We start from the raw sequence: 27,034 nt of genomic DNA on the forward strand, positions 1-27,034 counted from the left end.
TTCCCCTCCTAGGTTCCTGGGACACCCTGCAGCAAAGATTCTCTATGCGTATAACCCTAGCAGGGAGAGCGAGGTCGTGGTGAATTCCGTGTTTACAGCTGCGGGACATTTCCATGTGCCTCCCGTTCACTGCAGGGTGAGTGTGGACGCGTCTTGGAAGCTGTGCTGTGGTGGGCTGCCAGCTTTTCTTGCTTTCTTTGCCTGTAGTTTTTTCACTTTCTGCTGCCTGTCTCCCCTTTTTCTGCTACCCAGACTCTTTCTTTCTATGTGTTTGCTTTAGCATTTATTTTTTCAGTTGTTCAGATTCATAATTTTGGTGGCTCTTGATTATCTATGTGGAAGAAAAATGTTTAATGAATTAAAACTAGGTAGTAATGCATGTGTATTCAATACGACTTTTTCATAGTTAAAGAACCTTAATATTACTTGTCTCGTAGTGACTACCAGTGCGGAAGCATTTAGTAACTAGTACAAGTTTACAGTGGTGACCTCTTCACCTGGCGAGTGTGCTAGGATGGTTAGGACTCTTTTCTAAATACAGGCCTAAGGGGGGTGAGTGGTTCCTTGTGAAGCTAATTTGCACCATAACACAGAGCTCAAAAGCATGATCTTCTAATAGTTTTAATTTAATTTAATTTTTTAAAAAATTTATTTATTTTTTTGGCTGCGTCGGGTCTTCATTGTGGCAAGCGGGCTCTTCGTCGCGGTACGGGAGCTCTTCGTTGCGGTGCGCGGGCTTCCCTCTGATTGTAGTGCGTGGGCTCAGTAGTTGTGGTGCGTGGGCTCAGTAGTTGTGGTGTGCGGGTTTAGTTGCCCCGCGGCATGTGGGATCTTAGTTCCCCGACCAGGGATTGAACCCGCGTCCCCTGCATTGGAAGGCGGATTCTTTACCACCGGACCATCAGGGAAGTCCCTAAAAGTTTTAATTTTAGTAATTCAATTTAACTTTAATTTTTAAACTTTTAAAAGGTCTTTAACTTTTAATGAAGATCCAGGTTACTACTAGAGTTTATTTTCCTTACTCTCCCCATTTTTTTTTTAATACTGGGACTCAAGAAGTGGAGTAAGGGGGAGCCCAGTATTTTGATCATGACAGTCTGTCCAGATAAACGCTGTCCCTGACTTTTACTAAGTAGCAACATGTCAGTACACCGGTGGTTCTCTTTACTTAAGTGGAGGTGGAAGTGTGTTAGACACAGGCCCTTGAACACATGCGGGAGGAAGAGGAGGGTAAAGGAAAGGTATGAGGCACATGGGTCCACTCAGGGTGAAATCTGTCTTGCCCTGAGTCCACGGTGTGTTCTTTGATATTTTCTCTTAGATTGTTGGATGTTGATCTGTTTGGACATTCTCGGGGATTCATGATATGCATAAATCAAGGGTGCAAGAGTACGCAAATATCTGTTAACAGGAATTGTCAAGAAGAAAGTCTGTGAAAGACAGTTTGTCAAAGAGGGGCCATTCCAAGTGGCTAATGAGGTAGCTTTCTTTCAGGTAATTCCAGCAATGGGGAAAACGTCCTTCAGAATTATTTTCTTACCTACTGAAGAAGGAAGCATTGAAAGTTCTTTATTTATTAATACCTCCTCACATGGAGTTCTTTCTTATCATGTAAGTAGCTTTTTCTGTTGGTCATATAATTTGGCTGTTGACGTAATGAAGGAGTTTGGATGTTAAAGAAAAGCCTTTTGGAAATGTTGCCACCTAGTTTATGTCATTCAAATATAAGGCTGCTTAGTTGATGTCCAGCTCACCAGCTCTCCTCCTTCCTCTGCCTCATGGGCCAGGTGGCCATCTTTCGTGCAAAGTGCGCGGCTGGAATGCACCTTGGATCTCGAAAGGGTATCAGAACAAAACAGAGAAATCTATCGAACGGTTTTCTAGTATAAAATATAATGGGGTTTCAAAACTCACGACGCTCACCTCCAGCAGTCCAGGAATAGGAAGCTTGTGAGGGCAGCCCCTGGAGGTTTTGCTTCCTCCTCTCCCGGGCTCAGGACTGTTTCTGCTCTGGGGACACGGACTGCATGCTTGGGGGCCCGTCCCCAGGGAGCTTCCTATTCTAGCAAAGCACTGGGGAGGGAGTGAGAGGAGTCTTTTTGTTGTTGTTCACAGAAATAGTCAGGAATCTTTATCTTAAGCAGTATCTGTGACATCTTTCATTTAAGTGCCAAGATCTATCACTTTTGTGGCTAATTCTTACAGGATTTCATGTAACTTGTGGTCCCATATCAGAAAAGTTGTCTATTTCTGAAGAGATTTGCTGCATTGAGGAACATTCAGCTTAAGTACAGCAACTTTTGTTGCATTTTTGTTTTTGGAGGACAAAGATAAATATAATAATTGGATTAATAGTCTTGACGGCCAAGTTGACGAACACAGATTTCCTTTGGGAAGGTATTTCAGCACTATGTCAAATGTGTTTCAAAAGTAATAGATTTTTTTTTTTTCCTGCAGGTATCTGGCATTGGCACTCGCAGAATCTCTGCAGAAGGGTCTGTAAAACAGCTACCAAATGCTTACTTTCTGCTTCCACAGGTCCAGAGCGTTCAGCTTTCACAAACACAGGTGATTTTAGTAGGACGTTTATTTTGAATGCTGATAAATACCAAACTTTGTAGCCTCCACATTTATGTGTCTTACACAGAGCACAGACAGACCTTTTTACCTAGTCAGAAGTGGGATTTTAACATGTTCCACTTTTGGAAAAAATCCTGGTACATATGGAAAAAACGTATGTATGTAAAGTGTCAGTGGAATCCGTATACTTCTTTTTGACTGCTGTATAGTCCACGGTGTTGATATTACATAGTTTGCTTAGTCCTGTTGTTGGTCATTTGCAGTGTGTCCAGTTTTTCATTATTTTTACCATTAGGCCGTGTACATATTTTACAGGTTTCTTTATTTCTCTTTTGGACTACCTGTTTCCTTGGGGTGTATTTTGTAAAGAGGATTCTGTAGTTAAAGACTACGAGCCATTTTATAGGGCTTGTTAATCTTGCCAGGGTGCTTTTCAGGGAGCCAGACCCTCCCTGGTCACTGGTAATGACATTCCTGCAAGCGTCTTTCCCTCTCCCCGCCCTCCTGCCATGAGTCCTGCCTGGGTGTGGCTCAGGGGAAAGAAATGTTTTCAATGTCTTAGTAGGTATATAATGGAACCTTAAAATTCTTTTAATGCGTATTTCATTAATCGCTTATAGGGTTGGCCGTTTTTTCCCTTCGATTATTTATATTTCCTTGCAACTGTGGATAACTGTTGAAATTCCAAAAGCACTTGACCCAACATATGAAGCTTACCACCTTACCTACCCTTTCTTTCTAATGAATAACTAAAGCCCACCGCTCGGACTTCTTGTAGGTCATGGTACCCAGGCTTTCCTTCACCATCAGTCTCACTGCGCCTCTGCTCTGGGCCAGGCATGAGTCTGGCACCTCTGTCTCCATGGAGCTGTCATTCCAGTGGGGAGAGGAGCAAAATTAATTTACCTGTAATGTAATGTCTGGGTGCTTTGCCACCCAATAGGTCATTCTTAGGGATTTAACATACTATTTCCATTTTTTTATAAAATGGAATAGCCCTTCCTCAGGATTTTAAGGAAGATTTCTTTTTATTTGCAAATTTGGATTTGGTTTAAGTTCTAAAACCAGTGGGACTGTATTGAAAGGTTTTAGGCTGGAGACTGCTGTGATCTGACCTGCATTTTGTAAGGGCTTGGAAGGCCTAGTGAAAGTTTAATTTGCATGTGCTGACAGCGAGGGCTTTTCCTATGAGCACTTTCAGCCTTATCTTGGGGCTGTCCTTCAGCAGGGGGAGGGGGGCAACTGGGAATGGCCAGGTTTCTCTGGTGACTGAGAGCTTTGAGTGCCTGGTGCCATGTTAGTGGTGATAAAAGCATTGAAACCGAGGCGGGTGTTCAGATTACCTTAGTTAATGCTGTTAATTTAAGGATACGTGGAATTAAGGGCCTCAGAGGCCTTGGTGTGATGAGAGCGTGCCTGCCATCCACTCTGCCTGGCAGATCCCGTCCTTGCCGTGGTGCCCTCTGCCCTGTCCCACATCCAGGCCATCCTCATCTGGGCCACTCTAGCAGCCCCTTAACCGGTCTGCCAGCGTCTGCTTTGGCCCTTTCAAGTCCTCTTCCCCAAAATGCAAGTTGGACCTCGTCAGTCACCTGCTTTCCGTGCATTCCTGTAGGGTTTAGGACTTAAACGGAACCCTTCGTGTGGCTGGAAGGCCTTGTGCGGTCTGGCACTGTCCCTCCCCCGCCTCCCTCCCGCCGCTGCTCACACTGCCTCTTCCCCTCCTGCCCCTGGACCTCTGTGCCTGCCGTTTCCCCAGACGCCCCTCCCCCAGCTTTTCTCACAGTTAACCCTCACTTCATCCTTCCTTTCTCATTCTGAGTTCTCCAAGGATCTTGCTGTCTCTCCCATTCAGTTCCAGACCTCGGTTGGCCTGCAGTACAACTGACTTCCTTCCCCCTTAGGACTCGTATCCGGTGAAATAATCCCACGCCCACATAGTGTGGTTACTTAGCCACTCTCTCTTTCACTCGTGGAATTTAAGCCCCACGAAAGCAAGCGGGGGCCACCTGACTTGGCTTTCCATATCTTCCCGGCCCAGCCCGGGGCCTGCCGTTGGAGGGGCCCATGAACTTGGGCTGAGGGGAGTTTTGGCCAGCTCCCCCTCCCACGGCGGTGACTTGGCTTTTCTTGTTTCTGCTTTAGCTGGTACAAAACTCTGTTTTGTTTCTTTTTTCCTTTTTTGCATTTTTATCTATATTTAACAGCTTTATCGAGATATGATTCACATACAACAAAATTCACCCACTTAAAGTGCCCCCCACTGGTTGTTAGTATACTCACAGAGCTGTGCAGCATTCACCACTCTCTCACAGCCTAATTTTAGAACATTTTCTTTGCCTTAGTCCCTGGCAACTATTACTCTATTTTCTGTCTCTACAGATTTGTCTATTGTGGACATTTCATGTAAATGAATTGTGTGGTCTTTTGTGGTTGGCTTCTTTCACTTAGCGTAGTGTTTTCAAGTTTCATCCATGTTATCAGTCTTTCCTTCCTTTTTATTGCCAAATGATATATTGTATAGGCATATACCACATTTTGTTTAAACATTTATCAATTGGTTTCATTTTTTTGATTTGTTTTAGTTTTTCTGGCTATTATGAATAATGTCGCTGTGAACATTCATGGACAAGTTTGTGTGGACGTATGTCTTCTATTCTCTTGGGTGTATATGTAAGGGTGGAATTTTGCTGGGTCATATGGTAATTCTGTGTCTCACATTTTGAGGAATTGTCAAACTGTTTTCTAAAGTGGTTGTATCATTTTACAATCTCACCAGCAATATGTGAGGATTCCAGTTTCTCTGCAACTTTGCCAAGGCTTGTTATTTTCTGTTTTTTTGTTGTTGTTTTGTTTTTTATAGCCATCCTAGTGGGTGTGAAGTGATACCTCATGTGGTTTTTATTTGCATTTCCTTAATCACTAATGATGTTGAGCGTCTTTTCAAGTGCTTTTTGATAATTTTTATATCTTCTTTGGAGAAATGTCTATTCAGATCCTTTGCCCATTTTTTAATTGGGTTATTTGTCTTTTTATTGTTGAGATATAAGCGTTCTTTATATATTCTAGATAGTAGACTTTCATCAGGTACATGATTTATATGTATTTTTCTCCCATTCTTTAGGTTGTCTTTTTATTTTTAATTTTGATGAAGTCCAGTTCACCTATTTTTTATTTGGTCACTTATGCTTTTAGTGTCAAATCTAACAAGGCCTAAGGTTGTAAAGATTTACTCCTGTGTTTTTTTCTAAGAGTTTTATAGTTCATCTCTTGTAGTGAGGTCTGTGACCCATTTTTACTTCACTTTAGTGTATAGTGTGAGCTCGGGATCCAAGTTCATTCTTTTCATATGCATTTCCAGTAGTCCCAGTACCATTTGTTGAAAAGACAGTTCTTCCCCCATTGGAGTGTCTCGGCGTCCTCCTTGACTGTCTCAGCTTCAGCTCTGTTCCCAATGGTAGATTCTCTCCATTTTCATTTATACTGGGATCTATGAGTTTAGTCAAGTCACTGTCTAAGGCTGCCCCTGTTGAGCATAGCTCCCCCCATCAGTCAGTCAACAGTTAGTTATTAGATATCATTTCTTGAATGTTCCAGGAAATGATAGGGCAGTGAACACAGCACAGTGTCCTGCTCTTATGACGTGACAATGTAGAATACATTTCAGAGTTTGAAGGTAAAACTCAATTTTTTTGACTGATCTTTTGTTGGAACCCAGTATTGAGAGGTCTAAATATCAAAAAATATTTCTTAAAAGGCAATTATTTAAATTTCTTTCATTTTTACAGTGATTTAGAAAAAGAAACTTCAAAGTCTTTTTTTCAAGGCTTACTACACCTAGAAAGAAAAACAAAAACCTACAAAATTTAGACTTAAGAAATAATTATGGCATTCCTCAGAAAAAATCCTGACTATAATATTTTTGCATTTAAACTGCACACATAAAATGCGTTCAAGTTGTGTTTTAAGTGGCTGTAAGGTTGCCGGCTGTCCTTTTCCAGAAAGGAGTATCTTTATTTTGATATTCTTTCTGTCCCGTGTTTTTGTCTACCTTTTGCCTGTGGTCCAGAACCCATAATCTGGGGTGGGTGCTGAGTTCAAGAGGTCCCTTCTCTCAACGGGGAAGGAGGGTGGGGGAAGGAGTGCTCATGACTGAATCTTCTCCAGGACAGAGCTGGAAAGTGCATCTGGTAGAAAGCTAAAGAGTGAGAAGGTTTAGGCAGAAATGAATATGTCCTGAGTCTTTCAGATACAGGGATTGCCACTGGCCTTTGCTCACACATACTTAAAATTGCTTCCTAAGGTAGCAACTAGAAATTTATGTAATCAGAACACTTTTGCTCACTTACCCTTGCAGCTTACCACATGATACCTCACACAGAGGGACTGTGGCAGCACTTGGTTTTGTCTCCTGAGCTGCTAAAAGATTCAGTTAACTATGACAAAATCAAATTTAAATAATGCTAGTAATAAAAAAACCATGGATTTACTTTAGGGATACAAACTGGAGGAAAAATTAAGTACTTCCATGAGGGTCAAAAGCCAATTTCCTCCCTCTGTCTGTCTTTTTCCAAGCCTGTGCTCCTTCCACTGAGCTCCCTTGTCTCTCGTTGGATCGTTAAATGAACTCCTGTAAAGCCCCAGGACAGAGCCCAACCCCAGGTCACAGAGTATAACTTTACTAAAGCGCCCTGAAAAGGGCATTGTTTGATATTTCATCCTCCTTTTCTGAAAGAGCATACTTTTAGGGAAAATGGTCAGATGAAATATGTCCATTTTATTTGATCTTATTTCTATGAATAGGGGGGAAAGCAATGTGAACATTTATAATGTCATGTAGATTGTAATTGGTTCAAGATCTCAGTTTGTTTTTTGGAATAACAAAAAAAAAAGTGTCCCTCTTATGAAATAAACTAGGGTGCCCGTGAAAAAATTGTTAGGTTATCTCAGTTTTTTTGTAGTATGAGCTCATTCCAGTCCTTTTTGTGTGTGTCCACTCATATCTTACTTTTGCATTTTTCCTGCTCAGTCGAACTGGATTAAATGGCTCACTCTCTTCTGCTGAAGCCAAGAGTGTTTGTGTGATTCGTCTTCTGTCTAAATTCGTGCTGGCCGGGAGTTCTCTAGCAGGGGCTGAGTTCAGTGAGAGGAGGGTGTGCATTGCGGCCTCTCTGCTGCACATGCGTGTCTGCTCTGGGGAAGAAGGGGGCAGACATGAGGAATTAAGTTGCCTTTTCACTTAGTCCTTCTTTTTCATTTGTTTTGACGTTTATGGAGTGAGCATTCCTAGCAGACAAGACGTCACTATGACAGTGGGTTTAAGTGAGAATCTGAGGACCCTCTGCTTTTGTTGCAGTCCTGTCATCATTTGGCACCTGGATTATCCCCCAGTCAGGCTTTCTCCCCTCCAGTGCACCTGCTGTGCATGCTGGTGATGTCTTCTTAAACAAAACTATTCGTTATTTCCCTGGTCACTACACTGCTGGGTCCCTGTTGTTTGCAGGATCCAGCCCAAGCACCCTAGCTTGGCCTACAAGGTCCTTCGTCTCCTGGGTCCAGCTTCTTCTCCAGCCTCGGGGTACCACCCTGCTCTTCTCATCTCTGGGCTCACAAACCTCCCATCACTGCCAGACCGTGCCATCCCTTTGTACAGACTGTCTCCCCTTCATAGGCTTTTCCCCTGTTCTGACTCCAATTTTACTTCTAATTCTGTCCTCTGAGACCCAGTTCAGATATCACCTCCTGTCCAGGTTCCCAGGCCAGTCTCTGCTCTGGTCCCACGACGCTTGGTTCAAAGCTGCTTTAACATTTAGTGTCCCGGGCTGTCTCCCTCTGCTGCTCTTCCATGAGGCTCTCTAGGCCCGGGCCTGTTTCTTTTTCATTTTCATAATCTCAGTATCACCTTAGTGTTTGGTACATTGAGGGCAGCCCCAGAGCTTTTCATAGGTAGATGAGTCAGTGGGCACCCAAGTTAAGAGCCCCAAATAGCATATCTCCAGTCGTAATATCTAAGATTTGTCTAACTTCACCTTTTCACCACATCAACCAGATGACCTTCAACAGATTTACTACCAGGGCAGGTGGTATAATTCTTATTTTAGAAATTGTAGAATGGTCTTAGAGTTTAGGTTACTTGGTGGAGGTTGAGGACAGAGCTGGGATTGGCAGTCCCGGCTCAGTATGCTTTAAATTTTTCCCCAGGTAATGATTTTCATATTGTTGACTTTGTAATTCATGTTCCAGGAAAGATATATGCAAAAAAAAATTTTTTGGCAGCATTTTTATAATGGCAAAAACAGTAGAAACAGCCTAAAGGCTCAACAGTGGAAAAAGGATTTGATAAATTTAAGTATATCAGCATAGTAGAATATTAAGTAGTTCTTGCAAGTTACAATTATGATGCTTATGTAGAAATGTCTGACAAGCGAATAGTAGATTATAAGCTAGACTGTACTCTGATTGTAATTGTAAAGTATATGGTGGGATGTAATATGTAAATAGAGTTGTGTTAGGCTCATGAAAAAGTAAGAAGTTTTATTTTTTAACGTTTTCTTTAGTGTTGTTTTGGATCCAAGGCATTGAGATTTGAGGAATGTTTCAGTGGTTTATTTGGGCAAAACAGAATATTGGAAATTGTCATTCTTTCAGAATCTGGCATATAGGGTCACTATAGCAATAACCTTGTCTCAGAGAGTTAAAAGAACTTAAATTATTATTATTGGAATCACTGTAAAATAATATTTATTGTTAAAGGTGGAATTATAAGGCAATATGGGAAACACAGAGAGGCTTTAAATTAGAGGAAAGCCGATGACACACAGTTCCCATGAAGTAACAGTGGATCTGTGTGTCCTAACATAGTATCATAGTATTGAATTCTCTCAAAAGGAGATTGTGACGATAAAAAATTACAGTGTAATTATAAGAAAACACAGGAAACCAGAGAAGTAAAAAATTAGAAATAACCCCCAAGACCACAGTCACACTCAACATAGGTGACCAGGAAGAATATTCTGTCACCTCCTTTCTGAACTTTTCAGAGTGTCTACAGTATCCTGTTACCTGATTGTGTAAAGGAGAGCTTATTTCTGGGGATTGTGTGTGATGTCTGATACACTTCAGACCAGGAGTTGCTACCCTTTTAAGACTGGCACAGCCTGGCTTTGGCACGCTGCTGTCAGGCCCTGTGCCTGCCCGCTCGGGACAGGTGTTGGTGAGGCCTGTGGTGCCAGCCTGCGTGGAGCCTGGTGCCGGCCAGGCTCGGGGAACGTGCCCCACGTTGCTGTCCGGGGATTCGCCTCCTAGGTGCTGATCCCTGTCGAGTAAATGCGGTGGTCTGGAAGGGAAGCTATAAAGTCAGTGTGGGGAGGACGACAAGGAACGTTTCCAATCACAGTTCGACAGAGGAGAAATGGAAAGGGGCAGGTTTCTCAGTAACAAATAAGTTGCAGAAGTCTGAACGAGGATCTGGAAATGGAAAATAAAAACAGGGAAAGGTTAAAGGCCGCTGTGGCTGGCTGCCCTGTTTTCCTGATGTCTTACAGGATAAGTTAAATGAAATACACAGATTTTCTGGGTGAGAGAGCTAAGAATTCCTACAAATCTGGGTGGGAACATAACGTATTTAATAACATTTATTTGCCTGATAAAAGTTACCTTTTTTAACATAAAAATGTTAGTCTGTCAGACTCTGGAGAGTTATTACTGTATGTTAGGAAAATATATGCCGTTACCTACCTGCCTCTGAATGCAGCTTTTAAAACAAGGAAATTGCTTAAATTTAAAATTTTTTCTTTTTTTGCACTGGAGCCTCCAGTGAGAATGATTCAGTGGCGTGGGAGTTTGGGAAGAGATAGAGGGCCGGTGAATGGGAGACAGGAAGGAAGCTTGGTGAAGCCGCAAGAGGTACCCAGGGGTGGGGCTGTTCCCCTTTCCTCGGCTTCCCCCTGCCCCCCAAACCCCCCAGCCCGCAAAGTCTCCTCCCCCCATCAGCCCCGTTTGCTTCTCTCAAATCTCTGCTCTCTTGGCAGGACAGAACAGTGTTCCAGGAGAGAACAGTTTCTTGGCCCCTCCTTTTTTTAAAAAAAAATTTTGTTTATTTATTTATTTTTGGCTGCGTTGGGTCTTCATTACTGCGCACGGGCTTTCTCTAGTTGCTGCGAGCGGGGGCTACTCTTTGTTGGGGTGCATGGGGTTCTCATCGCTGTGGCTTCTCTTGTTGTGGAGCATGGGCTCTAGGTACGTGGGCTCAAGAGTTGTGGCTCATGGGCTCTAGAGCTCAGGCTCAGTAGTTGTGGTGCACGGGCTTAGTCGCTCCGCGACATGTGGGATCTTCCTGCACCAGGGCTCGAACCCGTGTCCCCTGCATTGGCAGGCAGATTCTTAACCACTGTGCCACCAGGGAAGCCCTCGGCCCCTCTTTTTAACTCAGCACTTGCTTAGTCCCTTTTTTGCCTCCTGGAGAATTGACTAGTTCCTTACTGAAAGCCCTGAGAGACCCCTGTCTTAGCAAGGATAGTATGCAAAAGATTTTGTTTCTGTGTATGTGTTTTCCTTTACTAAGATTATAAGCTCCTTAAAGAGCAGGAATCATGTCCTAACCAGTATTTGTTTTCTTATCACCTAGCACAGAGCCTCGCCACGGAACACATAGTAAATAAATGATTGAGAATTGAATAAATGACCTTAAAAAGCAAGGAATTTTAATTCTGCCAACATTCACTGTATTAGGATATTCTAGAAACTTTTGTTAGAAGACTTGAACATGCCCAGTAAATAAATAGCACCTCTCTTCCTCAGGTTCTGAACTGGTGGATATATAAGAATCAGAAGCTAGAAAACTAAATTTATATTACTGAGAAGCCACATTCTCCTGTGTCAGCTGACGTAAGAGGGTCAGAGTTGCTAACTCCCGGCCCCCAGGTAGACCATGGTGTGGCCCATTGGAAGGGACTTTTTTTTTAGTTGAAGTATAGTTGATGTGCAACATTACATAAGTTACAGGTGTACAATATAGTGATTCACAATTTTTAAAGGTTATACTCCATTTATACTTATTATAAAATATTGGCTGTATTCCCTGTGTTGCACAATGTACCCTTGTAGCTTATTTTACACATGATAGTTTATGCCTCTTAATCCCCTACCTCTGTCTTGCCCCTCCCCTCTTTCCTCTCCCCACTGGTAACCACTAGTTTGTTCTCTATATCTGTGAGTCTGCTTCTTTTTTTGTTTCATTTACTAGTTTGTTTTGTGTTTCAGATAAGTGAAATCATACAGTATTTGTCTTTCTCTGTCTGACTTACTTCACTTAGCGTAATACCCCCCAAGTCCATCCATATTGTTGCAAACAGCAAAATTTCATTCTTCTTCATGACTGAGTAGTATTCCATTGTATATATATACCACATCTTCTTTATCCATTTCCATTCATCTGTTGTTGGACAGTTAGGTTGCTTCCGTATTTTGACAATTGTAAATAAAACTGCTATGAACATTGGGGTGCATGTATCTTTTCAAATTAGTGTTTCTGTATTTTTCGGATATATACCCAGGAGTGGAATCGCTGGGTCATGTGGTAGTTCTATTTTTAGTTTTTTGAGAAACCTCCATACTATTTTCCACAGTGGCTGCACCAATTTACATTCCCACCACCAGTGTACCAGGGTTCCCTTTTCTCCACATGGTCACCAGCGTTTGTTATTTGTGCTCTTTTTGAGGATAGCCATTCTGTCAGGTGTGAGGTGAAATCTCATTGTGGTTTTGACTTCCATTTCCCTGATGATTAGCATTCATCTTTTCACGTGCCTGTTGACCATCTGCATTTCCTCTTATGGAAGGGATGTTTGAATCAAGGACAAACACCCTTACCCAGGATGTAGAGAGAAGGAGAAAAGAAACCAACTCGTCCAATAGCCCCTGCCCTGTCACCCTGCCTGCAGTACAAGGTCATTGTCTGTGGCTCACTAATAGGCAACTGCCTCTACCTTGAGGGGAGAGGAAGGCTTGGGGCAAAGGAACAGCAGTATCAGGAATATTTAGTGTTTAGTGTTTACTTTCCTAATACCGCTCCTCAGTTTTGGACTTTTGACCCTTAGGGCTTACCCGTTGTTAAGCCCATGGCCCTCCCTCTCTGCACGGAGGTGAGCAGACTTCCCGTGGCCGTGCTCCTGCCTTCCTGAGCCTGTTCCTTCTCCCACTGGTACCAGCCCTGCTTTTTCGATCCTCTGTGGACCGCTGGGATGCACAGTTGAGTTTTCCCCTGGAAAGCTCTGAGATGCATTATAATAATTCATCAATAATCTGCTCCAAAGCCACACTATGCCCCAGGTCTGAAGTTCATATCCTCATCTGTTTCCCATCCCAAATTCTTTTCAAGTATCCAATAAAGCTTACCAGAGCTTTGAAAGGGGATCAAATAACAGAATTAAGATATTCCAAAAAAAAAAAAACCAACCCAGCCTTATAAGGATGCCCCATCACAGAACTGTATAGTGAAGTGAATAAGAAAGTGAATTCTAAAACCAGGCCACCTGGGTAAAAGTCTTGGTCCTGAGAGGTCTTAGCCAGGTTACCTAACCCTTTTATGTCTCAGTTTATCTATAAAACAGATAATAGCAGTACCTCATAGGAGTGCTATAGTTATTGAATAAATGAATACATGTAAAAAGCTTAGAACCTAGTATCTGGCACATAGCTAAAATGCATTTATCATTTAAAAAAGTTTTTGTATATAAACCCTCTCCTATTATGAAACTCTCAGGGAGAAATTTAAAATTCAGAGAAGCAATCCTTGGCAAGACATGAAAGTTCAAGGTTCTAGCCCCATATCAAATTATGTTGGCCTGTGAGTTAACATGCAGAGAATTTGAAGTCCTCCCTAATTCCTTTTTTTTGGTCTTAGCCAGAGAGCTTCTCCATGCCTGTGTGCAGCTGGGGTAACTCCCCCTGCCCCCTGCCCAGGGCTTCTCAGAAAGCCCCCCGCCAGGATGTGCGTGGCTTCCCCAGGGCTTCTCAGAAATTACAGTAGTTCAACACTAAGTCTCTCTTGTCTCTGCTTGTTTCAAGTGGAGCTTGAGTCTAGAATCTTTTTTTTTTTTTTAATAAATTTATTTATTTCATTTATTTTATTTCTGGCTGTGTTGGGTCTTCTTTGCTGCATGCGGGTTTTCTCTAGTCATGGCGAGCGAGGGCTACTCTTCGTGGTGGTGTGCGGGCTTCTCATTGTGGTGGCTTGTCTTGTTGTGGAGCATGGGCTCTAGGCACGCGGGCTTCAGTAGTTGTGGCACGCGGGCTCAGTAGTTGTGGCGCACGGGCTTAGTTGCTCCGCGGCATGTGGAATCTTCCTGGACCAGGGCTCGAACCCGTGTCCCGTGCATTGGCAGGCAGATTCTTAACCACTGTGCCACCAGGGAAGCCCGAGTCTAGAATCTTAACAAGACACACAGGAATATTAGATTATCAACCTTATATCCACCAAGTTTGGAGAACATGCCCCCCAGCCCTCAAGGCGCTAATTTTGAGCAGAATTGTTCCCAGTACTTCATCTTTGCCAAAGAGAGGGATGGAGGGCTGAAACCATCACCTTGGTTTCAGCCTCAGCTCATGCCAGTTCTGAGGCCAAGACCTGCGCCCTTAAACCCGATGGGCAGAGGTTGCCTGTCTGGAGGCGAATTTGGGGAGGAGCCACCTCCTCTCTTCGGAAGTGACACCGAGATGCTCAGATTCTCGGGTCTGTGCTCACAGTCAGAGCCTTGTGGTGGTGCAGTCCAGTCACCAGGTGTGTCTGTCCTCTCCTTTTTGCAGGGAGCCCTTGTTTCTGGCACTCCTGTGCTGAGTGGTGTCCCCGCTCTGTTAAGGGATGGAGCATCTGTGGGTGGGGACTTTGAGACCTGTTTGTGATGTGGTTTCCGTTAACTGTTACCAGGAGCTCACAGAGGCTTCTGGAACCTGCTTCTTTGGGAAGGTTTTTCCCTTTTCGTCCTGCTTGTTTCAAGTGGAGCTTGTTCGCAGCAGATTCCTGGCGGGGAACTGCTGTTGACACTCGGGGAGCTTGGGGCCCAGTGGGGGTACCTCCTGGCCCCCGAGCCCCGCGCTGTCTCCTCTAGCTTGTGCGTGTGCCCTTCTTTGTCTGTAGGCTGTGTTCTGCCTGCAGGATGTGCTGGTCTCTTCCTGTCCCCTTTTCCTGTCAGGGAGGCTTAGATGAGTTTCTTGCTGTTTAACCAGCTGCTTTTGCTGGTCTCTTTTTCCCTAATGCTTGTAAGCTACTGCTGTTTGCTGGAATTGATGCATTCCTTTTTTTTTTAGACCTTTTTCTTTCCTTTTTGGTCTAAATCTACTTTTTCCTCTAGGTGTTCCTCTAGATATTTTCTTGTGAGTTCTCCCAAAGCAAGAGAGATACAGTTGCTAAGTTTTGGGTCTGCCGAATCTTCTTCTCTTCCCTGCATTGGGTGCTCTTACATTGGAGACGTTCTCCCAATAGACCAGCATCTAATTTAGGGCTGGCATCAGTCTGTCTTGTTCTCCCTGGTTCCCCTTTAATAGGTTTCCTCGATGCTGTGCCTTCTCTTAGACTGAGTCCTAATTCCATAAACTTTGCAAGTGTGTTCCCTCAGGGCACAGGCAGTGACAGTCCCTCCACCTGCTGTGCTCCAGCACCTTCGTCTGATCTCCGATCTCCGCTGCTACCCCCACCCCTCACAGCCTGTCCAGAGTTTGTGTAACCCTTGGTAGAGCTGTGTCAGTCTTTGGAGATGAAGGTAGGTCCTCAGTTGCTCTCACTATGGGTTTTGTACCTGGCTTTAGAAGTGTGTTTCTCCACAGTTCCTAGAACTGAATCCTGGTTCCTCTAGGAGGAGCAATTCCAGTCCTCTGAGATCTTGCTTGTCTTCCTTTATTAGAGGTTTTTTTTTTTTTAAGGCTCAAACAAGCACAAAGATATTGCTCCCTCCCTTGAGTTAGACTCCAGGCTGTTCCTGTCTCTGTCTGTTGAACCGGGTGTCAAGGTCTCCTTTTCTGTTGCAGCTCTGTCCAGTTATTCCCCAAGATGTCAACCTTTCTCCAAAGGGTGGCCCTCTCTCCCTCCTGTTTCATCAACCTGCCTTGCTTTTTTTTGTTGTTTTGTTTTTGTTCCTCTTGTCCTGATAGGAAGATGAGAGAGCGTTTCTCTAAGCTTCTAGCACCTTTCTGATTTCCGGAATGAGCCTAATCGTTCCAAGGACAGCCCTTAGTGGTTGCCTTCTTCGTGCATACAATAATTTTGTCAAATTGCTTTTCTGACTCAACCCAAGATGACAGCATATCTCTTTAATAAGATTATCCTTATTGCTTCTTTATTTATAAAATCTGCCCCCATCTATGTATCTTCCACTTTGGATCTTGAAAATCTGAAGCAGCAGTTAGCATTTAGGTGATCAATAGCTGTAGGGCCAGGGAGTTGGAGGGGAACTCTTGAGTCTGTGGACCAACCACATGAATTTAAAATAAACCTTCTCACAGTTCCGACTCGTATCCATAAAGGTAAGGCATAAAAAGGAACAGAATTTGGAGCAGCCTGTCTATATTGCCTGCCTGGAGTTGGACCCAACACAGTTTCTTCAAGATCGGGCTATAGAAGCACCAGATAGTATTCTGGAAGCTCTCTCTATTTTGAGGAGAGCCCTGACTGGGACACCATTTTGTTTTGGTTTTGCTTTTCCTTCCCCCGCCCTTTCCCTTTTCTTTTCTTGTGGTAAAATATGCATAACACAGAATTTACCATTTTAACCGTTTTAAAGCGTACAGTTCAGTGGCATTAATTATACTCACAGTGCCACGCCGCCATGACCCCCGTCCACTTCCAGAACTTTTTCGTCTGCCCAAACTGAAACTCTGTCCCCCATTAGGCAGTGATTCCTCATTACCCCCTCCTCTCAGCCCCTAGTAAACATTATTCTACTTTCTGTCTCTATGAATTTGAATATTCTAGGTCCCCTCATACATGGACTCATACAGTATTTGTCCTTTTGTGACCGACGTATTTCACTTAGCTCAGTGTCTTCAAGGTTCCTCCATGTTGTAGCAGGTGTCAGAATTCCCTTCCCTTTTTTTAAAAAAATTAATTAATTAATTTATTTATTTTTGGCTGCATTGGGTTTTCATTGCTGTGCGTGGGCTTTTCTCTAGTTGCGGAGAGTGTGGGCTACTCTTTGTTGTGGTGTGCAGGCTTCTCATTGTGGTGGCTTCTCTTGTTGTGGAGCACGGGCTCTAGGTGCACGGGCTTCAGGAGTTGTGGCATGCGGGCTCAGTAGTTGTGGCTCGTGGGCTCTAGAGCGCAGGCTCAGTAGTTGTGGTGCACGGGCTTAGTTGCTCTGCGGCATGTGGAATCTTCCCAGACCAGGGCTCAAACCCCTGTCCCCTACATTGGCAGGCAGATTCTTAACCACTGTGCCACCAGGGAAGTCCTCCCTTCCCTTTTAAGGCTGAATAATATTCCACTGTGTATATATCCCGTGTTTTGTTTATTCATTCATCCATCAGTGGATTTCGGAATGTTTCCATTTGGCTACTGTGTGTAATGCTGCTGTGAATATAGGTGTACAAATACCTGTTCAAACCCCTCTTGTCACTTTTGGGTGTAAACCCAGAAGTGGAACTGCTGGATATTGTAATTCTGTGTTTAAATTTTTGAGGAACCACTGTACTGTTTTCCACTGCAACACCCTTTCTTTCACAGCCTTCTCTGTGCCTACTTAGGTCAAAGCCATGCTGTATTGCTCAAGGGCAAGCCACAGCAGCCTGCATCACAGAGCCTGAACTTGTGCCGAGCCTGGGTCCAAGCTCAAGGGCTGAGCCAGGCCTTCAGGGCTCACTTGCCGTTTGCTTAAGGCCCAGCGGCAGCCAACTGTGTAAAAATAGCTGCTTGTCTTTGGATCGTGCTTCTGTACGCTGCATGACCTACCAAGGTGGAAATCCCACATGGCTGTCCTGGAACTGTCAGCCCAGGTTGTGGTCGTTAAGGGCCAGCTGCCCAAGTGTAAAAGTCCAGGGTATTGCACAACGCAGGCCACTGCCACTTGGTCCGACCAAAAGTATTAATATTTCACTGTTAACTTGTTCTTCACATTGTGTTTTGTCTTTAATGGTTTTTGGCACATTTCAGGGGGGTGGGAGATGGTGTGCAGTAAATGACCCTTCTATCTTTTCTTGGGTTCTGAACCATTTATGAAATAAGACAAGAAGAATTTGAAACATTTAAGACAAAAAATCCCTTCTCTTGGAAACCAAAGGATTGGGGAAGAGGAGTTTCCCTTCTAACAACTTTGATGTGGGGAAAATGCTTCCTAGAAGCATTTAAATGATTTGTTGTGGAATTTTACTAAATGAATGCATGAATTGTGAATGAAAAAGCAAATGCTCCCTTTTGAGGGCCTGCTTCATGCACTGTGATTGGCATGTGTATCGCATTTAATGCTGGTAGCATGGCTGTGAGTCCATTAACTGTTTTATACAAGAGAAAGCTGAGTCTTGGAAAAGGTAGGGATTATCCCCAAGGTTTCATCTTCAGTCCGTGTTGACTGCAAAGCCACTTGGCCACACTGCCTTTTCTAAAAAGATGTGGATAAGGAAAAATGTGCTTTTTTTTAATGATAAAATTGATTTTTATTTATGTCTAATATTAAATTATATATTGGAAAGAAATCTGTTGCTCTGACCAAGTACTATTCACTTTCTTTTTTAATTGGAGTCTTAATTGCTTTACAATGTTTTGTTAGTTTCTGCTGTACAATGAAGTGAATCAGCTTCATTGTACATATATCCCCTCCCTCTTGGACCTCCCTCCCACCCCACCCCGCATCCCACCTATCTAGGTCGTCACAGAGCACTGAGCTGAGCTTCCTGTGCTTTATAGCTTGTTCCCACTAGCTATCTATTTTATGCATGGTAGTGTATATATGTCTGTCCTAATCTCCCAATTCATCCCACCCTCCTCTTCCTCTACTGTGTCCACATGTCCGTTCCCTACGTCTACATCTCTATTCCTGCCCTGGAAATAGGTTCATCTGTACCATTTTTCTAGATTCCACATACATGCGTTAATATACGATACTTGTTTTTCTCTTTCTGGCTCACCTCACTCTGTATGACAGACTATAGGTCCATCCATATGTCTACAAGTGACCCAATTTCGTTCCTTTTCATGGCTAATATTCAACCCTTTTTCCCTTAAAACAAATAAAAACAACTCATTTCGTCCGGTTCTTAGGGTTTTACAAATATTTTCGTGAGTGGGTCTGACAACATAGGTAGATATTGTTTCAGTGGTTACAGATCTGAGAACCAGAAGGTTAGTGGTAGTGGTGAGGGCTGAAGCACAACTGCTGGTTAATATTAGGGTGAAGCAACCGAACTCAGCTGAGCCTGTCTGTTATGCAGGAGACACTAAATTAGGAGTTCAGTTAAAGAGTGTGAGTGTTGTGTAGAAGGGACCCAGGAAAGCACTCATTTTATACAAAATGATTTGCTGTATAGAATGTATTGTACGTAGCACCATATGTGTGGGCCGCTGGCTGGAATGGTCACATGGCTTATGTGGGCTCTGTGTTCCTAACTGAGACACACGTGGGTATAAGAGACTTACCTTTGTAAGGGCCTCTACAATTTAGCATTCAGAATTGTGAAAGGGAAGAAAACTGAGAAGGAGAAATCTCAGGTTGGGATATATCTAAGTAATTTTTTTATATTTCATACATTATGTTCCTGAAATGAACGGTTTTCATATGTGGTCAATACTGGGAACATCATAATTTCAAATCTGTTGTTCATTCTGTCTGGATTAATGCATTATAGACTCTCATATACTCTTGTCAGGATATGGTTTACTCTTGCTAGTGAAAGTCATCTCAGATGACTTAGAACTTTGTCTATCATTTTCTTTCCTGTTTAATTGCACACAGCCCCCCAGAATCACACTCTGCCCCTGGCCTGGTACACAAAGACCAATTTTTTCGCAAGTAGAGGAAGGTGATTTTTTTTCTCTTTCATCCCATTCCCTAAATTCATACGTCTTCTCCACAGAATACATGCCATACAAAAGAAGTCTTAACAGGGATATTTTCTTGACTGTTACATTATCTCCTGGTATGGTTTTCTAAGACATATTTTCATGCTGAAGAATTTTTAGGCTTTTAAGTACCTAGGAGAAATGGACTTGGCCTGTTCCAGTTTACTTGGAAAAAATACTTATGACTTATGTTAAAAGACCTGCTATTTTTTTTTCCTGTTTTTCTACTAACTAACCTTTGATAAGTCATTTAACCCCTCCAAACCACATCTTTTCCCATCTTCTAAAATAATATCATACACTTATGTGAAAACTACTTAGGGGACTTCCCTGGCAGTCCAGTGGTTGAGACTTTGCTTCCCAATGCAGGGGGTACAGGTTTGATCCCTAATCAAGGAGCTGGGATCCCACATGCCTCAGGGAACAGAAGCAATATTGTAACAAATTCAATAAAGACTTTAAAAATGGTCCACATTAAAAAAAAAAAATCTTAAAAAATACTACTAAGGAAGTGTTACTTCTTTCAGCTGTCAAATTTAGGAACGAATTTATTAAAATAATGTGGGAGGTTTCAAAAGTAGAGAAGTATGTTTTTGTTTGTTTTTCTTTTATAATCTGCCCAGGCACACTTCTGCATAAGGGGTCAAAACAAATGTCAAAACAGCTGGGGTCCTTTCAGAGGTAATTTGTAATCCCAGTGTGCCTGTGCTTGCTCCAGGTGGCTCATGTTTTGGTTATAGTTTCTGATTTTAAGTCAAGATTGCAATACTTTTGTTCTTTTGGGAGAGAAAGACATGAACATTTAAATTTCTCTTTGGGAAAAATCAGCATGCTTCAAGGGCAGTTTGGAGGTGTAGGAACTCCCCCTGGTGGGAGTCTGAAATATGTTGTACAGCAAATGAAACAATATTGTAGTTTATTTTTGTTATGTTTTCAGCTAACAGAAGAATCTTACTTAACATGGTAAATTATAAATTCATTCTTGGTAAATTATAAATTCATTCATGGTAGATTATAAATTTGTCATCAAGAATGACAAAATATTGGGCTTTAAATCGCATCAAATCACTGTGCAGATAGGATTTTAAATCATGTTCAAAGTCATAATTTTGAACTTTAACATAATTTCAACATGTGAAGAAGTATTTTAGGCAAGAAAATTGCCTTGTCAGGTTAAGACCTATAGTTAAATTGTTGTAGATGAAACAAAACCCAACTTAATTATAAACGTATATGTTGAAAGTGTGTTGATATGGGTGTTTCTTTAAACTTTTTTTGGGGAAAGTTTCAGATCAGAAGCACATGCCAGATATCAGGTTTTGCTTCGTGCTCTTATTTTAGAGCCGTTGTTTATTTTTAGTTTCTGGCCCCTTTCAGGCTTGCACCTTTCAAGCAAACATCTGTGACTGTGCAGCCACTTCTCTTCCGTCATCAGCTGTCTGTTGAGTGCCAGTTAAGTGGCAGGCATTGTGGTAAAAGCGCAGATGGGGGCTTACTGTCTGCTGGGACAGGCAGACCTTGAACAGGTTGCTGCAGTGTAATGAGGGGCGTTATGGAAGGTCAGGTAAAAGGCGGTGTGGATGTGAGTGATGGCACTTACCCCCTGGTGGTGTCAAGGACGACCTCCCTGAGGATGGTATTTAAGCTGGGACATGAAGGATGAATCAGGCTTAGGTAGATGGAGGGGAGGGTGGCTTGGGGATGCGAGTTCAAGGCGAAGGAACAGCACATTCAGAGGTTGAAGGCCAAATGGAGCAGAAAGTAGACCGGCGAGGCTGCAGCGTAAACAAGGATGTAGAAACAAGGCAGGTGCCCGGGTTTTGTAGCTACAGTAAAGGACTTGGGGCTTTGGCCGAGCAGGAAGTTTGTGAAGGGTTCTAAGCAGGTAGTGGCGTGAGCTGATTTGCTTATTCGTAAACTCATTCCTGGTGCAGTGTGGACAGTGGAGAGGAGAGGGCAGAGGTGGACGCGGGGAGACTAGGAGGAAGTTGCTGTACCAGCCTGCCTGCCCGCCTCCCCCTCCCTCCCACGAGGGCAGGGGTCCATCAGCTTTTTCTGTAAAGGCCCAGAGAGTAGATAGTTTTGGTTTTGCAGGCCATACTCAGCTCTGCTGTCGCAGCACGAAGGCGGCCATAGGCACTCTGTGAGAGAAGGAGCGTGTCTGTGGTTCCAGCAAGACTTCATATACAAACACAGGCCGCGGGCTGGATTTGGCCTGCCGGCATAGCGAGTTGACCCCTGATCCTTCAGGTGTTTGTTAGGAATAAAGGGAAGTGAACGGATCCAGGGGCTGCTGAGGAGGTCCAGTCAGCAAACCTGGGGTCTGGGTCTGTTTGCTGGAGCTGAGTGAGGAGGCGAAGTGAAGCTGGTTTCCAGGTTTCTGGCTCAAACCACTTTATGAGTAACGAGACCTACAGCAAGCAAGGGCCTCGCTCTCTGGGCGTGGGTGAGGATTCAGAGGGGCGCCCAGCCGCTGGTTGCCTGCGTGGGTGTGCGGAGAGGCCTGCGCTGCTGAGATGAACGTGGGCGGCTTCAGCGTGTCGCAGACCCCCCGCGGGAGAGAGGGAAGGGGGCCGAGGTGGAATCTGGAGTGACTAACAGCTGGTGCCCGAGGAGGAAGAGCCAGCAAAGCAGGAGCCTAAGAGGACAGAGGAACACCGAGAGGAGGCGACGTGGCGGAGAAGGGTCGGGCCAAAGAGCTTTCTATCAGATTTGGATACGAGGGGGTCACTTATAACTTTGATTAACGCAGCTTCGGGGAGTAGTGGTCTTTCTTTGTGTATGTCTTTGATGTGGGACTTGCTCACAGAAAAACATATTCGAAAATCTAGCTCTTCCTTAAGATTTGAGGTTCAGTTTACAGGTGGTATTACCCTAAGTCTAGCTGATACTAGCAATTACTTTTTAAAAGAGCCTTTGGTTAATGTTTGGTCCTATTTACAAGCTTGGTTAAACCCCCTAACTATTTTTTACTACACTTTAAAATGTAATGTGAAAAAAAAAAAAAAAGTAACGTGCTGTGGTTCCTCGGCATCTGTGGGAGAATGGATCCAGGACCCCCCTCGGATACCACACTCCAAGGAAGCTCAAGTTCCTTCCGGTCTGCATCCACGGAACAGAGGATCAACTGTATTTTATTCTTGTTTTATACATTAATTGCTGAATGACAATTGAAGTGGTTAAAAATGTGTTTTTATATAATGTACTTAGGTAGGTCTTATAAATCTAACAAATTAAACGTAATTGTGGTGATTCCACGTAAAACGAAAGTCAGCCGAGGATTTGGGGAATGCCTTCTCACCTTGCTGAGATTTTCGGGTGTTCCGACTGTGACTGCCAAGCCAAGTGCCTTGTTTATAACCACTATGCGAGACACGTCACACTGAACAGAAGAGGAAATCTCACAGCGGAGATCCTTTAGATTCACGTGCTGCACTACCTGACTTTTCTGTGTATTCGCCGTCTGCTGCCCCCACCCTCCCACCCAAATGGCTGTATCCCTGGATTGACTTTGCATTTCTTTGTCTTCACAGTATGTTGATATCATCCCATGTGGCTGTTAAGATCTTTGAACTTTATGAAATCCTGCAGTCTTTTCATATACTTTTGTCTCTTCCATCCACGTCTCTTCCACACATGAAAAATGATAGCCGGTTGAATTTTGGGCGTTTCCTATGGTTTTCTCATAGCGTCTAAGCTCACTCTACAGATGGGAAACAGACCTCAGAACCGTTGATTGGCTCTTACTGGGTGAACCTACTTTAAAATAAGAGCAGACTCCTACGTTGGAACAAAATGTTTGAAAATTATAAGAAATGCCAAACTACAGTGTTCCTGTGTATATTTAGAACATATTTATCTGCTTATTGCCATAATAGGAATTTTCATGTTGCCCAAGGGAGAGCTTATGATTTCCATTAGATGTAAGCTCAGTGACAGAAAAGATTTTTCTCTGTTTTATTCACTATTGTATTTCCAGTAAATTGAATTCTACCTAGCATTTAGCAGACGTTCAAATATATGGTGAATGAATGAAGAAATGTCCTTTCTGAATAAATGATAGATTGTTTATTATTGGCAGTAGATTGTGCCTTTTGCTTCCTTTTAATTTCTTTCTCCCCTTTTTTCTTCTTTTAGGCAGAAACCACTAACACTAGCCTCTTGCAAGTGCAACTGGAATGCAGTTTACATAATAAAGTGTGTCAGCAACTAAAGGTAAAATAAAAAATTTAGTGTTTTCTTCCTGCCTTCCTTCCTGCCTCTTTGCTTAGAAATAAAAAATAAAACAGCATGTTCTGTTCTCAGAAATGCACATACCCTTACCTTAAGTGCTTTTTCCCCGTGAAGTTCAAGACAAAAAAATTCAGATGATATTTTTGAGTTTTTCCTTTTTTTCCATCCCTCCGATCTCAGAGTTGCTATGTGGAATCAGATGATGTTTTACGGCTACAAATGAGCATAATTGTAACAATGGAAAACGCCTCGAAAGAATTTGAAGAAAACACACAAGATTTGTTAGATCATCTCTCTATTATTTATGTAGCTACAGATAAATCTGAGACCTCAGGTAAGGTGGAATCTTTAAACTTTTCTGTTACAACATATTTTGATTAACCTGCATCATCATTCTATATCATTTACTTATAGATCGTATCATTGCAATCCAAGACAGAGAGCCTTTGCTTTCATTATTAACACAGTGCAGTAGTAACTGGTTCTCGATCTGCATCTGCTAGTAAGGCTGTATTATTTTGGGGTAAATTAAGTGGCAACGGACTTCCCTGGTGGCACAGTGGTTAAGGATCTGCCTGCCAGTGCAGGGGACACGGGTTTGAGCCCTGGTCCAGGAAGATCCCACATGCCGCGGAGCAACTAAGCCTGTGTGCCACAACTCCTGAGTCTGCGTGCCACACCTACTGAAGCCTGCGCACCTAGAGCCCATGCTTGGCAACAAAAGAAGCCACTGCAATGAGAAGCCCGTGCACCACAACGAAGAGTACCCCCCACTTACCGCAACAAGAGAAAGCCCGCGTGCAGCAACAAAATAAATAAACAAATAAATAAATAAATAAAAAATAAATTAAGTGGCAACGGCAAACCATTCTGTGTTTCCCTGGGAAGAATTTTTCTTGGCGTTCTGAAGATAGTAAACTAATTAAATGGGCACGACAATCTAATATAAATATTCACGCAGTATTTGAAGTCTTGTGTCTCTTGTTTCTGTTTTACTGATTTGCAGAAGCTCAGTTGACCAAATCATGCTGTTTATATTTTTAATAGTTGGTTGTCTGCTGCTTATTCCTGGATGCCTGATCAGTAAGAGTAGTGTGAGTTTCAGTGTTCATTTCTATGAACTTTATCTTTGAAATTGTGTGTCCTACTTACCAAAAATAACCTAGTTTATCAGTTTAAGTTTCTAAGAGATTTTGTAGGAGACACATATAATCCATGTGATTTATCATGTGGGGTTTGCTCTTATCCATTGGTTGTTATCAAGACAGTTCTGGTAAGTGAGGGTGTGTGTGTATGTACACACATATACACATTCAGAGAAAGAAATGGTACCAAAATATAGTTTTAAATTGGCAGTCTTAATTGTTGGTCAAACATTGTTTACTTTCCAGTCCTCAGAATTGACTGTAGTAGACATGGGTCAGCAGGAGAGCTTTCCTGTCCTTGGGTTCATAGTTTCTGGTGATTCCCAGAATGGTCAGGTAGACGTCAGTGTAGAGAAGACTCCTGTCCCATGGGGAGCACTTCTGTTGGTGAGGATTAAAGGGAAGCCTGCATTTTGAGATCCAGGGTTTTATTTTTCCCCAGTGTGGTTGTCAAATAAGGAAATGAGGGGCTGTCTAATCAATAGGAGACCTTAACTTTATTTGAAGCTGTCCAGTTGGTTAGTTTCATCCAGGGGAGTAGTACTATGACCCTAAACTCAGACTTTTTCTACTGGTAGTTCATCATTTAGAGAGCCTGTGTTGACAGGTCAGTCTTTTTGCCAAGGTCCTTTTTCTTGTGACTTAATCAACAGAAAATAGCTCCTCACTTCAATTTTAGTGTTGAAAAGTAAGTTACATTTTTTTATAGAAATATGTAATGTGATATTTTAACTACTATATTAAGGTGTGAGAATGAGATGGCCCTTTCTTTTAATCTCATTGCTCTGATTCTTTTGGACAGATGATTCGGCAGTGAATATGTATATATTGCATTCAGGAAACAGCCTTATATGGATACAGGTAATTGTAAATACTTTCGTAAAGTGTAGTTTAAACTTACAAGTGTGTATTTAATTGCAGAACATGAGGATTTTTGAGAAAACACTTGTCTCTATTATCTTTTGCTTTCATTTAAACCCATTCTCCCTTGCTCGAGCCCATATTTGGATGAAGGTTGTCAGCACCCCTTCGTACCATTATAGACACGTGTGCTGAGCAGTTGTTCTGTATGCCAGTCTGAGCTACTTAGTCATTTTAACAGGGTTGATTCAAACTGGATCAGTCTTCTCCAGCTAAGAGCAGTACTGCGGATTGTTTTTTGTTACAGGATGTACATCATTTCTCACAGAGAGATGCCCTGTCTCTGCAGTTTGAACCAGTACTCCTACCTACTTCCACAACAAACTTTACAAAAATTGCCTCTTTTACTTGCAAAGGTACAGATTTTAAAAATATTGGAGATTGTCTTTTTATTTTCATTATCCAGTTGTTATGCCTGCAGTTCTTTCTGTGAAATGACTCACAACTACAGCGTAGGCAAGGCTTTAGGAAGTGAATGGGCTCAGTTTCAATTCCACAGACTTAACAGTTATAAGAGGTCGCATGATGGAAGAAGTGATGGTGATGCTGCTTTTATTCTGCCACATGTGCAGGATTTTGAGTTTATAGATCGTAATTCAGTTGGTGATTTGAAAGACCAGGTTGTATATGAGTCTGACGGACATACTGCTTTCACAGAGAGATTGAGCTGCCCCAGGTTTGTTTCTTTGTGTAGAAATCGATGCAGAATGTCTAGCGAGTATAAACCCAATCCTATCTTCAGGGTCTTACTTATAGTTCAAAAGATTTCTGTAAAGAAATGCATTTTAAACATATGAAAACAAGCCCCACCTCACTTACATTGAAAGAAATGTTAACTTAAAGCAATACGTGAGATATAATTTATGACTTAGATCTATGAAGATCAGACAGAATGTTAATATCCTGTGTTGGTAATGATTAGGAAGAAAAAAAACACTCATATTTTTGACATGGGTATAAATTGATGCAGCCTTTTTGGGAGGGAAAATTGGCAATCTCTGTGAAAATTGAAGATGTGCCTATGTGCTCTCTGATCCTTAATTCTACTTCTAGAAGGTTATCTAGAGATACACCCTAGATGTTCAAAACTGTAATACAGGAATATGCATTGTTT

The 27,034-nt window shown here is 42.6% G+C and overlaps 1 protein-coding gene across 5 annotated transcripts in view; it reads left to right on the plus strand.

The window, feature by feature from the left end:
- TMEM131L (transmembrane 131 like) overlaps positions 1 to 27,034 on the plus strand; it is a 159,655-nt gene that overhangs the window by 76,093 nt on the left and 56,528 nt on the right. For 4 of the 5 annotated variants that reach the window (XM_059922639.1, XM_059922640.1, XM_059922643.1 and 1 more), the window contains exons 5-11: positions 13 to 136; positions 1,495 to 1,611; positions 2,458 to 2,568; positions 23,759 to 23,836; positions 24,035 to 24,188; positions 25,802 to 25,860; positions 26,168 to 26,276. In XM_059922639.1, the coding sequence (XP_059778622.1) occupies positions 13 to 136; positions 1,495 to 1,611; positions 2,458 to 2,568; positions 23,759 to 23,836; positions 24,035 to 24,188; positions 25,802 to 25,860; positions 26,168 to 26,276 (752 nt within the window). The remainder of the gene's footprint in view (positions 1 to 12; positions 137 to 1,494; positions 1,612 to 2,457; positions 2,569 to 23,758; positions 23,837 to 24,034; positions 24,189 to 25,801; positions 25,861 to 26,167; positions 26,277 to 27,034) is intronic. The other variant, XM_059922641.1, reaches the window with a different exon arrangement.

This window comes from Balaenoptera ricei, chromosome 5, assembly GCF_028023285.1.
Source record: "Balaenoptera ricei isolate mBalRic1 chromosome 5, mBalRic1.hap2, whole genome shotgun sequence".
Taxonomy (NCBI): Eukaryota; Metazoa; Chordata; class Mammalia; order Artiodactyla; family Balaenopteridae; genus Balaenoptera; species Balaenoptera ricei.